The sequence below is a fragment of the Temnothorax americanus genome, unplaced genomic scaffold (genome assembly GCF_048541705.1).
Source record: "Temnothorax americanus isolate GAGA-0224 unplaced genomic scaffold, ASM4854170v1 Scaffold58, whole genome shotgun sequence".
NCBI lineage: Eukaryota > Metazoa > Arthropoda > Insecta > Hymenoptera > Formicidae > Temnothorax > Temnothorax americanus.
The window spans coordinates 64,490-84,704 of NW_027509730.1; the positions used below are offsets into that span (position 1 = coordinate 64,490).

The 20,215-nt window shown below is 41.1% G+C and overlaps 2 protein-coding genes across 4 annotated transcripts in view; both read right to left on the bottom strand.

Moving 5' to 3' along the window:
* Positions 1–20,215, bottom strand: part of Sema1a (semaphorin 1a) — a 282,084-nt gene that overhangs the window by 64,478 nt on the left and 197,391 nt on the right. The gene's annotated exons all lie outside the window — the stretch shown is intronic.
* On the bottom strand, positions 1,880–5,966 carry LOC143904798 (uncharacterized). The gene is made up of 3 exons (XM_077419731.1): positions 5,772–5,966; positions 5,373–5,464; positions 1,880–3,022 (listed from the first exon to the last, which is right to left on the bottom strand). The coding sequence occupies exons 1-3, from the start codon at positions 5,854–5,856 to the stop codon at positions 2,216–2,218; spliced, it is 984 nt and encodes a 327-aa protein (XP_077275857.1). The 5' UTR covers positions 5,857–5,966; the 3' UTR covers positions 1,880–2,215.

Consider the following 20,215-nt stretch of genomic DNA (forward strand, 5'->3'; position numbering starts at 1 on the left):
ATCGGAAAACACGGATGCGATAAACAAAATTATACAAGACTTTGAAATATTTTCGTGACACTATTCATGTAGCTTAAATTGCGCGTGACAAAGAAATGTAGTGAGCGAATTGGAGCTTTCAATAATAAATTCGATTTAAAGCGCACAATATTGTTCTCGCAAAATTTAAAGTTAAAGAGAAATTTAAAAATAATTGTTGAAAGGATTGAAATATAGCTTTTTCATGAAAATAATATCGCGATGTATAGTCTCCATAAAAATTATATCCGCGCTACTTCGTCATAACATCTTCTTCATAGTTTTACACGACTAATGGAGTAAAGTTTCTCTTACGCAGTAAAGATTCTAAATTCAAGGGATGTTAAATTTAGTAGAGGGAAAGCGGTATCTATTGAGAACCTAAGACACGCGGTTGTCATTGCGTATGCACTCGTGAAAATGCCACTTCTTCTTTTATTCGAGCGGAATTAATCCGTCGCGAAAATTGCGCGAGCAGAAACTTCTCTCTCTCTATGAGATGCGCATTCAAAGCAATTGCGAGAGACTGCCTCTGAGCTAAGTACCGGGACGTGGATGCGTTTACCGCGGAAAAATTGGTATTCCGTTGACGTAGCGACGAACACGAGCGCGGAGCATCGTCGTGATCCTACTTTTTATCCCGAGGCGGAAAATCCGGCCCCCTCGCTCCGGCCGAGCCCTCGTTACGACGACCCTTCGTCCTGCCGGGATTCCCCCCGCGTCCCGTGCCGTGTCTGCGCTCCCGCAATTCGCAATTTACCGTAGGTGCACGCAAAATGGGAGTCAAGCGCGGCACGTATCCACCTCGCCCCGACGTCCGCGTGTTATTCGAGACCCTTCACCGTAATACCCGCGTGTGCTCTGCAGAACGACGTGAAATCGGCCACTATTAAGTGCGGACATCGAGTTATTTAGAAACGGCAGTCGGAGATGCGTGACGATAAAATGGGAATAGCTCGCGGTCATATCCAGACTAATTTAAACTGAGCGTATTACATATCCATAAAGGAGGGTCCACATTATCGAGCCAAACCGCGAGCCGAACCGCGAACCGAGTCCCGAACCGAACCTCGAGCAGAACTTGCAGACGAACCTCAAACTGAACTCCGTCGCGAACACGAGTTAAAATTTTGGAGTCGAATCTCGCATCGAGCATTTCCTGCATTTCTGATACACATTTAGTTTGCACCAGTCGTGTAACTCATGCGGATGAATCAACATCACGCAATGAACAACCAAAAATTAAAATTAGCTGCTGCAGCGTACATTTATATTCATCACGTGCTGAAAAGAAAAAGACGAAATAGACGATGGTGGCAAGTTCGTTTATTGTCAAGAAGAACGGTACATAACGCTAATAATCTACTCAGTGATTTAAAATGTCAAAAAATCAACGGAAGATATAAAAACTTTACACGAATGTCAGCAAGTGATTTCGAATATCTCATTAATTTAATTGGGCCTAAAGTACAAAGACAGAATACACAGTTTAGAGAAGCCATAAGTGTGCAAGAAAGACTTGCAGTAACACTGCGATTTTTATCAACTGGCGAGTGTTATACAAGTCTACAATATTTATTTAGAATTTCAAAACAAGCCATTAGTCTCATTGTACCAGAAGTTTGTGAAGCTTTAGTTCATTCGCTAAAGGAATTCGTACAGGTATGTAAAAGCTCTTATATTTTACTAAAAAATATGATTCCTTATTTTTATTTATTTGACCTTAAAATAAGAATTATAAAAAATGAGTAAACAGATAATTTATTCTATTTGTATAATATTATAATTAGTAATTTATTGTATTTGCATAAAAAAAATTATAAACACAAAATTACATTATTGAATAAATTTTTATCAATCATAATATAAAAAAAATATTTTAAAGTACCTACTATTTAGAAGTCATTTCTTTTTAAAAAAATTTGTAAATTAATATTAGTAAATTAATTAATAATAATTATAATTAATTTTAACAAAACTTAAACGACAAATCTTTCGCATTATCGCAATAAAAATATACGTGAAACTAAATTATATAGTATACTATAGTACGTTAAGTAAATAAACGATATGTAATGCGTAATAAATTATATGTAAGGTGTGTGTGGGTGTGTATGTGTGTGTAACATAAATTATACAATGTGTAGATGAAAGTAAATAATAATCACACACAGAATATAAACAGTATAAAATTTTCTTAAATGCTGTGTAAAGTATAATCTTCATCGGAAGTAACACCTGTGGGACTGATAGGAATATTTGGAGAAGATTGTCTTGTAGTTGAAGTAAATGACTGTGGAGATACGTTATATGAAGATTCTTGTCTTGTAGTTGAAGTAAATGGCTGTGGAGATACGTTATATAAATATTCTTGTCTTGTAGTTGAAGTAAATGGCTGTGGAGATACGTTATATGAATATTCTTGTCTTGTAGGTGAAGTAAATGGCTGTGGAGATACGTTATATAAAGATTCTTGTCTTATAGTTGAAGTAAATGGCTGTGGAGATACGTTATATGAAGATTCTGTAACTAAATTTGGCGAATGATATGTATTGGGAGATTGGTATTGATAAAAATTTGTTTCCTGTGGTTGAGCTGTATAGTTTGAATTGTAATGTGGCCGATACAAAGAAGACTGACAATGAGTCTGTTTATGAAAGCCTCTATCAGCATTTAAAAAAATATTCATGATTTCATTTTGAACGATGCTTTGTGTTAATTTATCATATTTTCTTAATTTTGTAGCAACTAAATTTCCGAAATCTTGTGATTCATCGTTCGTAGAATCTGAAGCACAAGTTTGTAAAATTTTATACGCTTCATTTAGTCTCTGATCTTCTATTTTTCTCTTTCTTGGTGGTATTATTTTTGAATGCGGTGATGAAAATTTGTTTGCGTTCTGAGAAATATCTTCGTCATGTGGATTATTCTCTTCAATTTCTTCTTGATTCGCGATTTCTTCTTCTCCTTCTGTTGGTGCTGTGTCTGTTCCTTCAAGCGTAACCTATATGCCAATCAATATTGCTTTAATAATTTTGATTAATATTTATTTAAAAATGTATTGTTTATGTTACGAAATACAAGAATAATTGTTTTAGTCCAATGTACATATATTGACTCAAATATAAGACACTAATATATTTTAAATGACTTATTTATCTTCAAAAAAGTTTAATTGTTTATATTACTTATAATATTTTATTACATATAATCTTTAACCCTTAAATGCCACCCGGGGTCCAGCGGACCCCAGACCTTTTACAATTATATATTTTCAAATGTTCCCGCCAAAAATGAAGCTCATATTTATTTATTTATTTTTTATTTTCTTTTTATTTTGGAGCCAATATTTTAACTGTTGGCGATCTTAATTTTTTATACTATGTTGAAATTGAAATTTTAACAATATAAGCATTTTGTTCTCTTTTCTAAGCCTTGAACAATATTGAAAATAATTTTCATAACTAAATATCAAAAAATCAATAAGTAAGGAGACATTTTTCATGCTGGGGTCTTTTAGACCCCATGTGTCATTTACGAGATTCTTGAGAAGTGTGGTATTTAAGGGTTAACATAAAAAAAATTGAAATAAAAGAGATTAATTTTTTCTTTTTTACATTATTTGTGTTAAGCTCTTAATAAAATATACTAAAACAATATGTACAATCAGAATTTGAGTAAATAAATTGTTTATATTGAAAGATCATTATTATGAGTATCTACGCAGATTGATAAAAAGAAGAACAGACATAGATTTAGATGTTATTTTAAAAAGAAAATACATGTTACTATCTATAATTTACTGTCTACCTAATACAAAAGCTAACTATCTATAAATCCAAATACTTCTAGAAAAATCTCGAGAGAAATCAGGGATCACTACATTTTCTACAATAATTAATCTAATAATTATCTAAAATAAATTTCAAATTTTCATGTAAATTTGTTTAAATTACAGACTTTAAGAAAAATTTATACAAACAATAATCAATAGTTACTTTACTGCATAACACAAAATAATGTCAACATTTATATAATTTTTTCATATTATAGGTTCCGAAAACTATAGAAGACTGGCTAAATATTGCAAACGATTATGAAAAACTATGGAATTTTCCTCATTGCTTAGGGGCAATCGATGGGAAACACATTGTTCTACAAGCTCCTTTTAATAGTGGCAGTGAATATTTTAATTATAAAGGACAATTTAGTATTGTACTTCTTGCAATTGTAGATGCCAATTACAATTTTATATACGTTGATATTGGATGTCAGGGTAGAATTTCGGATAGTGGAGTTTTTAAAAATAGCTCTTTATATAAAATGTTGGAAAAAAGAATGTTAAATATTCCACCATCTCAATGTTTAAATAACTGCAGAGATAAAGAAATCCCGTATTTTTTCCTTGGTGACGAGGCATTTGCAATCAGTCCAAATTTAATGAAAGTTTTTTCGGGAATACACCCGAAAGGTTCAACAGAAAGGATTTATAATTATAGATTATGTAGAGCTCGAAGAGTCGTTGAAAACGTGTTTGGAATTCTTTCAACAGTATTCCGAGTACTAAGAAAACCAATACTACTACAACCAGAAAAAGCTACTAGCGTTGTCATGGCTACGGTATACCTTCATAATTTCCTACGTAGAAACAAAGAATCGCAAAATATTTATTCACCACCAGGAAGTATGGATTATGAAAGAGATACCCAATTAATACCAGGATCCTGGAGAAACGTCGATATTGAAAATAGAAGTTCATTCATTGAACTTAGAAGAGTTCCGAGAAAGTCTTGTACAGAAGCAACAGAAATAAGAAATGAACTGGCAGATTATTTTGTAAATGAAGGACAAGTTTATTGGCAAAATGATTACGCATGAGAAATTACGCCTATTTAACATTTTATAATTTTTGTTTTTTGTCAAAAGAATTTAAATAAATAAATATATATTTTTTAAAGTAAATTATATATTTTCGAGTATAAATATATAATATTTGATATATAAATTTAATATTTAGTAATTTTATTATATATTCTTTTCTTTAATGTAGTTGTCTTTATATTTTCTTTTGTTATAAATTATAATTCTTTATATCTAAGATATAAATTATTATTAAAGTTTATAGAATTACCTGAAATACTATTAATGCTATGCATGGAAAAGGAGAAGACAGAGAAAAAAGAAAGAAAAATAAATCTTACTGATTTAAAAAAAATCTGTGCACACACTTAACAATTAAAAATTAATATTATATGTTGCTTTGATATATGTACATTACATATTTTTAAATTTTTATTTTAATTTTAAAATGTTCAATATATTAATGAATAAAACTATATTTTGTTTATACTTACAGTACTTCTAGTTTCTCTTGGTTTGTCCTTATCATACAAAAACTGCATACGTTGAAAGGCAAACCATGAGCTACTATAAACTTCGTTGGAACCTATAATTGATAAATAATACCAAAGATCGTTTTGTTTTTTATAATAAAAGTATATCAATTCTCAATACGTGTATGCAGAATGCACGTATTGAGCATGAACTTAAATATTTATATTTAAAATCGCATTTTTTAACAAAAATTTGCAATATATGTTATATGAAATTATATTCATAGGTTTAGAGTATGCAATATTAATTAAATAGTTATAAGTAACACTACTCTAAATATTGTTTTATGAAAAGAACTTATGTTTTGAATACAAGTGAAAATAATAAAAGCACACATACATATACACTTATTAACTTACCTTTTCCTGTTCCCATACTTTTTTTTATTTTAGCTTTTTCTCTTCGGAAACATGCCATTAATGTCGTCATTTTCTTTTTACACATATCACTGCCACATTCCAGTTCTTTACTTATTTCTTCCCAAGCATCATTTCTTTTTATTTTATTAAAATGTTGGGGATTTTTTTAGCGTCCCACAATAATCTTTTTTCCTTATAAGCAGTAATTAACCTCAAACATTTTTCGTCGGACCATTCCATTTTGTATCAGTAGTTATGCAGACTGCACATACTCGGATCGAATCGAATACTGCGACTGGGCAATGTCAACGACTGAGGCCCACGTTTACTATCATTATTCGTTTTTTGTTATTATTTGTTTAGCTCGAAGCTTAACTACCACTCGACAAAGCGTGTAATTTGATCATAAAAAGCATCTTTTGATGTTTCGTCGAAATACTGACTTTTGGTGGGACACTGCGAGCCAAACCGCGTATCATCAAAATCCTTGTAAATTCGTGGGGTGAGTACGCGATGGTTCGCACTGATGTTCGATTCGAGGTTCGCGAGCCTCGCGCGAGCCCGTTGGCTCGACAATGTGGACGCATGATCGGCTCGCAACGAAGTTCGGCTCGCGGTTCGGCTCGATAATGTGGACGCATGATCGGTTCGCGGCGAAGTTCGGCTCGCGGTTCTGCTCGATAATGTGGACCCTGCTTAATACTTTCATCAACAAAGAAATTCGAGAACAACAGATTTTAAAGGCAAATTGATCCCTATGCTCTAAAAGTCGAAGAGTAAAATATCAGTAAAAACTCAAGAGTGAAATGCAAGTGTAACGAAAAATGAAAACTGAGCATTTCAAAAATTCGCCATTCAAGAAAGAGTAAAATTGCGCTCTATAAGTTGGAGTAAAATCGCACTCCATTTAGATGAAAGGGCATTCTTTTCGAGTGCAGTAGATCAATGTCCATAAGAATGATACAATTTTGATGAGTAGAAAATTTCACTCTGTTAGAGTCATTTATCAGTCGATCTTTACTGAATCGTGATTCACTATGCTATAGCTTTAGAATCAAATCGTATCATTCTGGTAGAGCAACCGCTCTATAAATTTAAGTGAAAAATTCACTCCTACCTTATGAGTCCCCGCATTTACTCAAATTAGAGTGACAACTCTCTCTTTTGGAGTGACTATCGCGATCACTCTATAATATATTAGTGGCGAAACCATGAGATTTAGAGAGTATATTAGTCGATCGTAAAATAGAGCTGAGTCCAATCGAGTATATCACGTACAATTGTACTAATAAGATCACAAGATCGGTGTTAAACTCAAAGACTAATTAAATCGTTCCAACGCCGAAGCGGAACGATCTCCAAAAACTCAATACACAACCGAGAACAGCGCTTAACGTGCCTGCGCGCGTTATAAAAATTTTTTAATTTTTATTTACGACTCGCCGTATACCATTACGTGCTGCTATACGTCGACGTTTGATTATAAGCTTCAGGATCTGCGAAATTATCGACCGACCAATAAAAGCTCGCGCGAGAAGCGCTCGGCTAGCGTCCAATAAACGCATCTTCGCAGAGCGTAATCTATAGCCAGCGGCAATCGTAAAACCGCGCGCGCGCGCGTTATCTGTCGTCCCTGTATACAAAGGAGCGGTGCGTGTACGCGAGATCCGTCGAAAGTGGTTAACGACCGACGGCATTTCCGACCGTTAACTCGCACTAAAATGACGACGGCCTCCACGCGGTGTTTATGTCATTCGGCGGCCTTTGTCGTCTAATTTAAGTAACGCGCGCAAGCAGAATGACATTTTAAGCCGCTGTCGTGACTCTTCATTTCGACAATGTGCCGGGGCATTAAGATTTGCATCTATGAAATATTGTATATAATTGATTTATAAAAAAAACTTGGAAGTAGACAAATATTCGATTGAACAGTAAGTACTGGTTCGGGTAAGTATTGCTTAGTAAAGGTTGCTCCCTCTTTCATTTGTATAAACAGAAAAGACTCATTGACGTAGAAAAAAAGATACTGATCATTTTTAATGTTTGAACTAGTTCAGACAGCGTGAGAAGTAAATTCTGACAGCAATCTTCTCAGACAGTGTTAAGTACTCGTGAAAAAAATAAAACCGAATAAGAAAAATATTGAAGTTTTCACGGAGATCGTCTCACTTATTATTCAAATTTCGGTTCACTGAACTGAGAAATTTCGATCGCCGACACGATTTTATACTTCGCCCGTCTCGAGCTACCCGAAGTTCTCGTTCGCGCCACTCATTAAAGTAGCAAAGTGGGAAGGCGATAGAGAAGTGGTGCCGTAAATAAAAGGAGAAGTGTAAGAGCAGATAATAACGCAATAAATATATCCGCGGAACGGTCTACCTCCTCGATTTGTACCACGGATAATGATGCCGCGGCGGGAAAGAGAGAGAGGATCGGATAACAGAAAATTCTGCGCGTGGGCGTAGGAAAGGGCGGAAAGGGGTAATCGGCCGCATAAAAATGCATCGGTGGCATAAGTGGGCCGATGGTGGAATACTTAAGCGAGGGAAACGTTGCCGCGCACGGAGAGAAAGCTCCGCCGTAATTTACGGCCAAGTTCGGGCGCATTACGGGCGGCCCGAAAAAAAAGAGCAAGATTGATCTTCGTAAATCCAACCGCCATCACCGCCACAGCCACCGCCACCGCCGTCGCCGCCGCACCGCCGCCGCCGCCGCCACCGCCACCACCGTAGGCGGCGTCAGTAACACGTGCCGGCAAAGTTCGCGGTATAACATCCGTCGATTTATGTGGTGCTAGGTGCTAGGCCGCCACACGCGCACGGCTGATGCACGAAAAATTTACTGATTAAACGAATTCACCGAGTGAAGTTCGATCGTAATTATACTGAAGGGTCTCGTCCGGATGGATTATACTTTGTAGTCGTGCATCCCTGCACGTCGAGCCAACAGAATTTTATCCCTAGAAGAAAAAAAGGGCGCCCCGAGCGCTCCAATCGCTGCCGTGGGCGCGCGCGCTTTCCTTATCCCGCGCGCAACCATCTTTCTTCATATTTCAAAATAGCGAAGGCCAGTAAGTCGCCAAATAAAGTTAATGAGTGGGAAAAAGCAAGGTCTCTAACAATAACTGGGGAGGGAGGTCCATCCGGACGAGACCCTTCAGCATAATTACGATCGAACTTCACTCGGTGAGTTCGTTTAATCAGTAAATTATGCTTCGGGTCTCGTCCGGATGGATTATACTTTGTAGCAGTTCACCACGCGACTTATTTGGTCCTCACCAAGAAGAGTACACATCGTGTTGTTTGTTTGTTTTTTTTTTTTTTTTCCCCAAGCTGAAGATAACTTACTTAAGAGAGTACAGGCTTGGTACCTGCAGTGAGAATCAAATTTGCAAATGCGTCTGAATCGACGATCGGACGATTATAAAACGTAGCAAACATGCGAGATTCTCTGGACTAACCCGCGGCCATTTTTGAGGTCCAGTGAGACTCTTTTTTTGGCGGCTAGCGAAGTAGACGCGTGACGCGTGCTATGCGCCGAAAAAGACTCATTGACTCCACAGGCCACGAGAGTACTTCGTATCCATTGACTGATGGTCTGACTTGCCACGGGGCCATAGGGCTTCTTTAACTTGATAAAGAAGAAGTCGCGACTGGGCGCAAATTAACCGTACGATCTAAATAATGAGAAATAAGCGCTATAATACATATGTAAGTTATCGTGGCCTATGAAACGAGAAAACGAAAGTAATGGCTGGGAGCGACCCGGCGCTGATGTTTTCAAGCGATCCGTTATGCAAATAATAATTTTATCTTTGGTTAGGGATATTTGAGAAACTTCAATTGCCGCCAAAGTTTGATAGCGCTGACCAGAGCACAACGCTAACATTAGTACTAGTTTTTTCGTAAGGATGTCTAAAGAGAGATTTTGGTGGGGAAACCAAGAACCTAGTTTAGAAATCACCGAGGCTGAGTCCCAAATGACATCGTATTTCGGATGCGGCAGTTTCAAGACACCCGCTCCCTTGCAAAAACGTCGTACTAAAGGGTGATCACCAATTTTATTGGCCGAAATTAAAGAAACCGCCGATCTTGCTGTATTCGGCGCGGAGTATGAGCCAGCACTATCTAGTTCTATCGATAAAAAGGCAAGGACGTCTTCCGCTCTTGGACAGAATAGATCTGTCTGGCGACCTTTGCAAAAAAACCACCATGATCGCAAGGGCCGTGAGTATTGCTGGATTGTAGCTGGAGCAAGTGAGGCCAGCATTACGTTCCTTGCTGAATCAGAAACTAATCGTGCTGCGAAAGCCTGCCAGATCATTTCCCTGCTGCCAGGGAAAGAGTTCGCCACCAGATGTCGAGACCTAGGAGGAGCGGAAAGAAGATTAGTAGTGAACAAAAGAATTAGCGTTCTTCAATTAATAAGCTGAAGAAAAGGTTGCGAGAGCCACCCGGGCCGTTTAAAAGTGAAAGCCAAAATGTGTCGAATTATTTTTGGCGATCAAAGGGGGAACCGGGAATTTGTACGATTCGTTCCTGTATGGTAAAGCTGTCGTGTTGATCAGCTTCAAAAGGAAAAAGCAGTCACAGCATGTGGCCGCAAAGGAATTAGGGGCGTAGAAAGCCGCCCTTAATTCGAGCCCCTTGATATATAGAAGAAAGATCTCCATTTCTTTATTTACCAAAGAGTTTATATAAGTCAACAGCATGAACATGTTCTGAAAGAACAAGAAAGTTTATAATAGTTTATAGAAAAAACTTAATAGTCGAAATTGAGAACAGTTGCCTGTTTGTCATATGTATATTTAGGTGTAAGGACCTGCCAGTGTTAATTCAAAACTTTCAAGCTCCCCAAGCTTGACGACCAAATTCAAATTTAAAAAAAAATTTTTTTTTTAGTGACAAAACTTAAAGTTGTGAAGGTCAATGTGAGCTCAATGGGCAAGGCCGATTTAGTTAGGAGCAGGGAATCTTATCTCCACGTACTAAGTGAGAACTTCAGGATCCGATGTTGCCTGAAAATCTCACCTCATTTAATGCTGATGTTGGGAGCGAGACGTTGACCTCCGAGCTCTGTCCTTCGACCATGCCCCACTCCTTCGATATGGAGGGTTAATCCGGCGAGTGGGACCCTTCGAGTTTCCCGACGTGGCAGGTAATATGGACTGCGACTGTGCCCGAGCTGGTTGGTGCGATGCCGCCTTGCTAATAATGGGTTTAGGTTTGTAGGTTAGCTCCTGAGTTACCTTTTCGCAGGCCTTGGCCTCCCTGATTTCCTCGGCGAACGAACTGCCAAATACCCACTCATCAATCGGCGCCAAGTCCGCTGTATTTTTGCCAAAAAAATTTAGAATTGGCTTAATAAAAGCCCTTTATTGCAGCGAGAGGCGGTATTGGAGATCGGTCAAAAGCTGGACGCCTTCAACAATAGACTGCAACGGTTTCCTTGCCTCTTCAGGTAAAGTTTTGTCCAGCTCCTCTGCCAAAAACTTTGAGACCCCTAAACTTAGGGCATTAAGAGCCGCTGCCAGCTGCGACTGATGTGCTGCTTGCGCTTCGTCTCGCTTGAGAGCGGATCCGGATCTTTTTAAGGTTGGAAGCAGTACTTTGTTTAGCTTCGGCGGCCCCAAGATCGAGAGATCTCCTTTAACCTCATGCTCGGAGAGGAGTTGTGACCTCAGAATGTCCGTAAGACCCTTGTGAGCAGTGTCACAAGCAAAAGCGAGCACCGTCTGGTCCCACGTCGAGACGACCGGGGGATCCGCACAAGGGCCAAAGAGCTCAGAGGCCCTTTTTCGAGCCCTAACCCCACTTTCGTCAGGAGGTGAGAGGGGGGCGAAAAAAACAGTGCCGTTGGGCACGTTTACGCCTGAGCCCAAAAAGCAGAAGATGAAATGAGTGAACGCTTTCGAGGTCCCGATCGGAATCGTTCCCTCTATGCCAATTTGTGGCTCGGCCAACAAAAAGGGTCGACAAGGGAACGCACCTGGTACGATGCCCCGGTTCAACAGAACCGTCCAAGACCTCATTTAAGCGCATACTTTCCGCTTGCAGCCCCGCGTCGGCCGGCAGCGTCGACCTAACCTCCTCCGGCTGGACCGATTGCAGATGTAACGGTACGGAATTCGGGCCCTGAGACCGCTCATCCCGGCTTTCCTGATCCTCTTGGACTGCCGTGTTGTCCACTGGAAGGCCTCTATCGCTATGAGGCAAAGCAGCCACCCCGGGCGCGTCCGGATCTTTTGGCGACGCGCCCGCGTTTATGTTAGCCGGAGCCGTCACGGGAATCTGCACGTTTGCCTCGATCGTTGCGATCCGATTTCTCTGATTGGTTAAAAGCTCTAGAATACGATCTAGAGAATCTGGGCGGGAGACTTCTCGAGAACCTAATCTAATCTTGTCCGATCTACGAAGTCCTCTTCTATCGGCTGAAGAATCTTGCGATGAGGTGCGTCTGTGCCTTACATAGCTTTTAGGTGATCTAGAGCGTTTCCTAGACGAGACCCGAAGCATAATCAACGGTAAATCCTGTTCGATTCCGGGACCGCAGCTGCCGCCGTCGCCGCGCCGTGTGGCTGCCGACGTTTCGCAGCCGTACATCATGCGGCCGCTGCGGCGCGGCGGCTCGAAAATCTGATCACGTTGGCAACGGAACTACACGCGGTTACGTAGTACTAGTTTCGACGAAACTTTTATTGGAGCCCGAGCCCGCCACACGAGAACATTCGCCGCTATTCGAAAACTCGTCGCGCCCGAGAAAATGTTGGAATAATAAATAACGGTGAACGGTTAAAGAGTCATACTACTCATAAAGTCACTCGATCAACGTCACGTAAAAAAAGGAAAAAAAAAAAATCCGCGCAATTTTGTGATAGAAATAACAACGAAAAGTATCGCAAACAAATATCTGTATAAAATTGCGTGATGAAAAAAGGTAAAAACACTCCGAAGGAACTTCCGCGCTAATAAATCCAATAATAAGACATTCCGCGTACTATTTATGGATTTCGCAATAGTGGTAGGTTTTCTTATTATTTATCGACACGTTCTCTCTCTTCAGAGCAACGGGGCGATAGCGAATTCTTCCCCGACCCGGGCGGGCGTTGCGGTTATTTATGTGCTACCTCGCGCATCGTCGCGTGCAATATTGCGATTACGCGCGAGAAGCGGAGGATAATTAGGCGACCGCACGCTTAAACGTGAGGTACAATCGAGACTCGATCACTCACGTGCTGCAGGCGCCGCGACCGTGTCCCTTTTTTTGCCGTAAATTTCATTCGCCGGACGGTCGTCGCGTCGGTAACACGTGTTACAAGCGATTATGCGCGAGAAAGCTGCCCACGAGCACGAAAAAAAGTATTTGCCATCGGTTTTTGGATAAGCAGCTGTCCACCGTGCGCAATGATAAATAATAAAAGGTATGCGTTGGTAACGATAATTAATGTTTTCCATGGAATTTATACGGCAACAACAACAACGAACCGATGAATTAGCTGCGGCGGACAGGTTCGCAAATTATCGCATATTAATTAGTTATTACTGCGCGTAACGAACCACTGGAAATGGTTTACACTTCTGCCCGTATATTTTCCGTTTGTTATTTATACATACGTATTGATTTAATTTATCGTTTATATGTATATATATGCGCATTGCGCGTAAGGGCTACGCTATTAGCTGTTGTGCCATTTAAGTTATTTGAGCTTTGTTTACTGCCTTTATGCGGTTTAGAAATACACCACAATTGCGACACGTAACACGTTGTTATTATTTGAATCTAAAATAATTGATTACGCACATAATCGTGATTAACGGGAAGGCTTGATTAGTCGTTTCACCAGTCGTCCCACCGCTCAATTTGGAGCAGTAAAGAAGATAAAATTAATTGCCGCGGATATTAATGGCGAACGAGGGCCTCGAAAATAGTGCTGGGCTCGTTTCGAAATCCCACGCCAAAAAAGATACGTATCCGTAATAAACAAGTATTCGCGGCCGAAGCACGCCACAATTCATCCTTAATTGCAGCATATTACACTACCGGTGTACATTCCCGCCTCCGGCTTGCGTGCAAAATTCAGATTACCGGCAAGAAGCGCCGGGGTAATTAAGCCGGGGGCCGCGATCATGCCGCGATCATCAGTTGCTGGCCCCTTTACACCGCAACTATCCTCCCTTCTTCCCCCGCCTTCCCCGCGTCTCTCGCCACCCCCAATTCTACATCTCGATCTTTATTTTCCCCGCAATTTGCCTCTTGCCGCAGCGAGAAAACTCACGTAACGTAACGTCTGTAGCACGTGTTACAGCTCCAATTATGCGACCTGCGGCCGCGACCGTACGGCCCCGACAGCACGAAAAACCATTTGTCGTCGGTTTCCAGATCCGCGAATTCGTCGCGGCGGAAAGAACCGGAGACAGACCCCGGGGGGAGGACGGGCAGAAAGGGAGGAAGCATGGCGACTGAAGCACGAAGGGGATTCCGAAGGGACGAGACGGGTGGTGCACCCACATTGCGCATGCACCCTCGAAATCCGTTCTTGGCGTATATCCACTTCCGCTGCGACAAAGTAGAGAGAGCGAGAGAGAGAGAGAGAGAACGTTAGAGGAGGGAGGAAGACAGGGCGAAAGATAGGCTTGGTCGCGGGGAGAGAAGTGGAGGAGACAGCTCGGGCAGACACTAAATAATCTAGATAACGGAAGGACGGTCCTAAATTCCTGCAGATTTGTACAGGCGTACCGACTGATTAGATTGGCTGGAAGATTGCAGCGCGGGTTGGGGTGGGGTGGGATCCTTGGCAGGGTCCTTGCGAATTTTCGTTGCCTCCCTGGAGGTCCTCCGACAGGATTGTCTTTCCGCTTCCATATCTCTCTCTCTCTCTCTCTCTCTCTCTCTTTCTGCCCGTCGCTTCTATCTTCTATGCCTCTGGCCTCCTGTTCGCCCTCTCCGTTGCTCGTCGCTCGTCGGCGCATAAAGTTCGTATGAACGACGTTTTGACTAGCATTATGCCAGGGTGGGCTGTCGCATCGATCCGTGGGGTGGTATCCTTGGCAGGAGTCCCGAGAAGCGGCTGAAACAGGTGAGGAGAATCCGTCTGCCGGAGGACGAATGCGTCGGCTGCAGCGACAAACTTTCCGACGCGGTCTGTCGTCGCGGTAAATCATTCCGTCGCCCGCCGACGGCGAAAGAAGGCGGAAAGAAGGAAGGCGGAGAAGACGCGAGAAATCGGAGTTGCCGGAGAAAAGTTTTTCGCGAAAATCGCGTCACTTCGGCAACCTGCTCTCTCGCTTTTGGAAATTAGGGACAGGAAATTGGACAAAAAGGGCGTTTTCTGCCCGTGCTAGAAAGGAGAAGTTTCGCAACGAGGGCCGCATAATTCTCCCCGGTTCCATAGTTTCTTGCCCCCCCCCTTCTTGGCGAAAATGTCGCGTGCCCTAAAAGTCGTCCCGACAATAATTATTATAATCGATCTCCGATTTAACACTCGTCAAAGAATCGCATCACTTTCGACTAGCGTCGTACGGGATGCGAGAATCACTCGACTTTAATGCGACAGGCAAAACTTTCGAGTTACGACGTCGGCCGTAATTTATCCACGCGAGTGCATTTCCAATAGTTCATTAATCGAGCGCTTCGCCTCGCGTGAAAGCTCTTTTCGGAAAGGAGTTTAATTAACCGCGACTCGGTAACCACATCGTTACCGAATATATATGTATACGTATACGTCGTTTTTCGGAATCACCGATGCTCTTTTTCCCGACGTTTAATTCGGTCGTTCGAGAAGGATGAGATGGGAGATAACGCGAAACGACACACGTCGCGCCGCTAAAGCGGGATCGGGAATGATGCGCCGTATCTTGTCCCAATAAGAGCGTACCTTAGAAAGACGCCCGGGGAATTTCGAGGAGAAAAGTTATCCTGAAATGGTCGATCCGCTCAGTACTAGGGTCCTATACCGTTCAGCGTTGCAGCTTTTCCGAAGATGCGCTTCGTTCATTGTATTATTCCATGTTGGCGAAACGATCTACAAGCGGCAGCCATCGCGGGAAATATTTATACCGTCGGACCGTTTTCAGGCACGTACGGAATTTTGGAGAAAGCCCCCGATGGCGTCCTATTTCAGGTATGAAATGGGATACGTAGCTTTGCCCGGCGAAGTCGAAATAAAAGAATCAGGGGGCGTACGCTTGTGTACGTGTGCGCCGCTGCACCGCGCGCGCGTGTGTATGTGGGTAGGTGTATGCGAAATTTATCAGAGAGATGAAAGATCTCTGCAGCCTGGAATGTAACTGGATGACGTGCAAGCAGGCAGGTATGCCATGCGCGCTCTCCTTGCTCCTTACCGTCGTACAGTATACATCATTAGACGATATGCACGTATACACGTACACACTCACCGCGCGCGGTTGCATATTATTTCGGCACGGTACATATAATTTTCTACGCGTGCAACCTGAAGAGAGAAGCAGCATAGCAATCTTACATTTCTCTACTTTTGCATACTTAATAAAAACCGAGAAATAGAGAGAGCTGAGTTCAGAGAAACCGAGACGCTACGGCAAATAGATGCTCTTATATAAGACTTTTGGACTTGGACTTTTATCGCGTCTTGATTACATCCCAGTCGTAGTAAAGCTGCAATAATAACATCTCAAAGCAAATGCGCGAAACGTTAATCTGGATCTCCTCTATTCCCGCCTCTATTCTCCCCGGAACCATTGTTCGGACAACCACTGTCCCCGTAATGGTGAGAAATTCCCGTTAAATTAGCATTTTTCGGTGGGAGGGCGGGGTGCATTTGTCGGATGCGACGCTTACTATATATCATGGAAAAAATACCATCGCGCGTGTGTGTGTGCGCGCGCGCACACACAAAATGTGTGCCCTAAAACGCACATCCTTTATTCGCCGGCCGTAACGAAATCACCGCGCAAGTAACTTCGTCCTGGCCGAGCGGCACGACGAAACGCGGTCGTAAAGTTATACACGTGCATGCATAATATCCGACTTTCGCGGCTACGTCGTCGACGGTGTTCGTAATTGCGGCAGCTGCTGATTACACCGTTGGCCCGATGGGGATTAAAAAAGTTGCATGCCAATTCATTAAGTTGTTGTAGACCGAACGTACACGCGCGCACGCACACACTCATTCACTCATTCACTCATTCTCTCTCTCTCTCTCTCTCTCTCTTGCCCCTCTCTCTTTCTATCTCTCGAAACCGCGCGCGGCCATTGAATTAAAGCATTAACTGAGGACACGGTCGTTGCAGTGAATACGCGCGATAGAAATTCTGAAAATGTTGCACATTGCGATGCATATTCCGGACGATTTCGTTACACAAATATACGAATACATGCATGATTGGTATTGAAAATATATTACCCTTGCCTATTACTATATGTATATATGTAGAGCACGTGTGTGGGAATCATTAGCCGGCCGCCTATATCATCGATTTGAAATTATTTACGCATTCGATGTAAAATACGAGAGGCGGAATAGATTTATATTCCGAGTGTAAAATATATTTGCCTCACACTGCACTCTCCGAAATAATCTAAATATTTTCGCGACAATTAAAATATCTCGATATAAACTTTTTCGTGTTACGTTTTTAATGTGACAATAACTCTTTCGCACAAATACTGCACGTGTCTTTTACCAAGTGTTTCACGTGTGTGTTTGATAGAAAAAAAATAGAACATTTTGTATAACGAAAATTGCCCAGTCACCCCATGGGCAGCATGTGCGTTCGACGCGTGCATGACCCGATGCGCATTTCGCGTAAAAACCTAAACGTAATACACGCACACACGCACGCACGCATGGTATACTCCGCTATTCTTCGTGCTCGTTTGTCGAAATCGATACGCACGGCCTGCGTATATTGGCCACGATTGCGACACCAAGTGCGAAATCGGAAAACATGGTTTTCTATAGCTATATACTTTGTCTCTCGGTAATCGCGCCTCGCGTCGTGTTGCGCGCCGTCCATTTTTCTCCGCTGAACCTCGTCGAAGACACAAAGAAAGAAAAAAAGAACTGGAATATACCCACACACATTGGACCTCGATACACGCTTCACGTATGTACAAACTCGCTGGATCCGCGCCGGAAATTGTGCGGCGTTGATTTCCTCGCACTGCGATTGGTAACATCAGTCGATATGATTTTTCACATTTACGAAGAGAATTACGGAGGAGAATATCCTAGCGGTACCAACGACGGAAATGCGAAATGAGCAACGAGTGGAAAATGTTGAATATTTTTCATTTTCAACGCTTATTTTGATTTCAAACACATTTGATATTAACATTTTATTACAATATATTACTTTTTCCATTTGCTGCATTATGAAGTCGTCATAAATTCACATTGTCTGTATAAAAAACGTTTTTGTAATATTAATTAAATAAAAAACTTGAAAACTTATTTTGCAATGTATAATATATGCCATTTTATAATCGCTTTTAGTTTATTGCGTCAGCGCGAGCGGTGCTGATCCCGTTAAACTTAAATAATGCATTTTTGCATGTAACTCCCCTTGGGGAAAATATCGCTCTAGGGAAAAATGCGGCAAGAAAAGTGAATATGCATCTCTCTTCCATATAATCGCTAATATATCAAGTTTTATATAATCGTCACTATATGACGCAGGGCACGATCCATCATAGGCAGAGTTACTTAACTTAACATATAAAACGAGATTATGTAATCAAAATAATTAAAATAAAGATGTATATATATTTCAATAAATTGATAATGTTCATCAAATTCATATATTTACTTTTAACGACGTCCCTGACAGATGAAAAATATTTCGGTTAAAGCATAGTGAGAGAAGCATCGGGATAAACGTGCGTCGAGAGAAAAATTAATTGACCCGCTAATCCTGGGATCTTCCTTTGAACATTTTTCTGCCAAGTTCGAGTACTTACACATCAAAGCTACAAAATCAGAGCGCGAGGAAAAATCTCCGGTCGAGTGCAAAAGCGTGTTTCAGCTTCGGGATAGAATTCAAGTGCAAAATTCGCCCAGTTGCGATCACGCACTATCGATTATCGTAAATGGGGAGTGAAGTCCCTATTCCCCCATCGTGATATCTATCTCCAACGAGCTAAGCTCGAATTAAATAAAATTTCTTTTTTAGCGTGTAAGTAGTCGGTCTGAACTTTTGGGAGCCGATTGGAATGGGAACGTCGCCGCTCGATACTGTTAATTAAAACTTTTCGCCGCGAGCGTTAATTAGGTGCGAAGCGCTATCTGCCTTACGACGAGGAGACGCAACGAAGGATATCGGAACACTGTCGATGTCTCGTGTCTTGTTAAGCAAACTTTTTTTCATCTCTTTTATCCGCTTTGCACCGTACTGCAAAAGGGATCTGTATAACAGTCGCGAATTTCATGCCCTTTGTTAAATAAATTATTTTATATCGATTCTTTCTTTCAACTCTATATTCAATTTTAAATCGAGCTGAAAATTGTACACATGCATGAGGTAAAAAATAATTCAAGATTTTTTTGTTATCCGCATAGTGCAATGTAATTTGATGAAAAAATAATATGCTTGCAATCATATAAAGTTGTTCAAAATGCATCAAGATTAACTGGATGTGTGTTGTACAGTGGTCTTCAAGAATAATGGTTCTGATAACGAGCAACGCGGAAAAGTTTACAAACAGATCCTCGATATTACGTCATTCTGGGAGAAAACGTGATTTCATCGCATCGATGATCGTTAATCTCTCGAAACTTCTGTCTGCGCTATTTTCTTCCTCTTCGTCTCGTATAACGGCGATACTCATCCAAGGCAACGATTCTATCTTCGGCCGGTCATTACCTCGACTTAATGAGTCATTGATATCGACAGGTTTCGAATGCGAAAGATGTGTTATTTACGTCGAATAGATGTCGAGAGACAGTTTTCGCATTGTATCGATTTCTAAACGTCCGCTATATAGATATAACGAGGCATCCTGCCCATCCCTATCGATCTGCAATACAAAGCGTTTTATGACAGACGATCGATGAAACGACTCGGCGTTAATTTCTGTCTTGAATGTTTCTAAAGTCAATGGGATATTTTTTATTTCTTTTTTTTTTTGCGTAGAGGGCGAACCGATATTCTGTCATTAATTCAGCAGTCAGAAATAAATTCATAGGGCGAACCACAATATATAACAAATTCGGTCAACGAGATAACAGTAGTGCATGGGCGGTTAAAACCGCGAATTTATTATTCGTCATATTTACATCGGTTTTTATGAAATTTATTAAATATTTCCGACGCAGATTTCGCAGAAAAATTTAGAATCCGCTCGATACATATTGCAAGAGAATATTCAACACACAGGGGCACGTAGTATTTTCTTCCTTCCGGAAATATCTCTGGCGCTTGAACGCAGTTAGAGTCAAAATTTCATCGCGACCGGCTAAACTCGCAGCA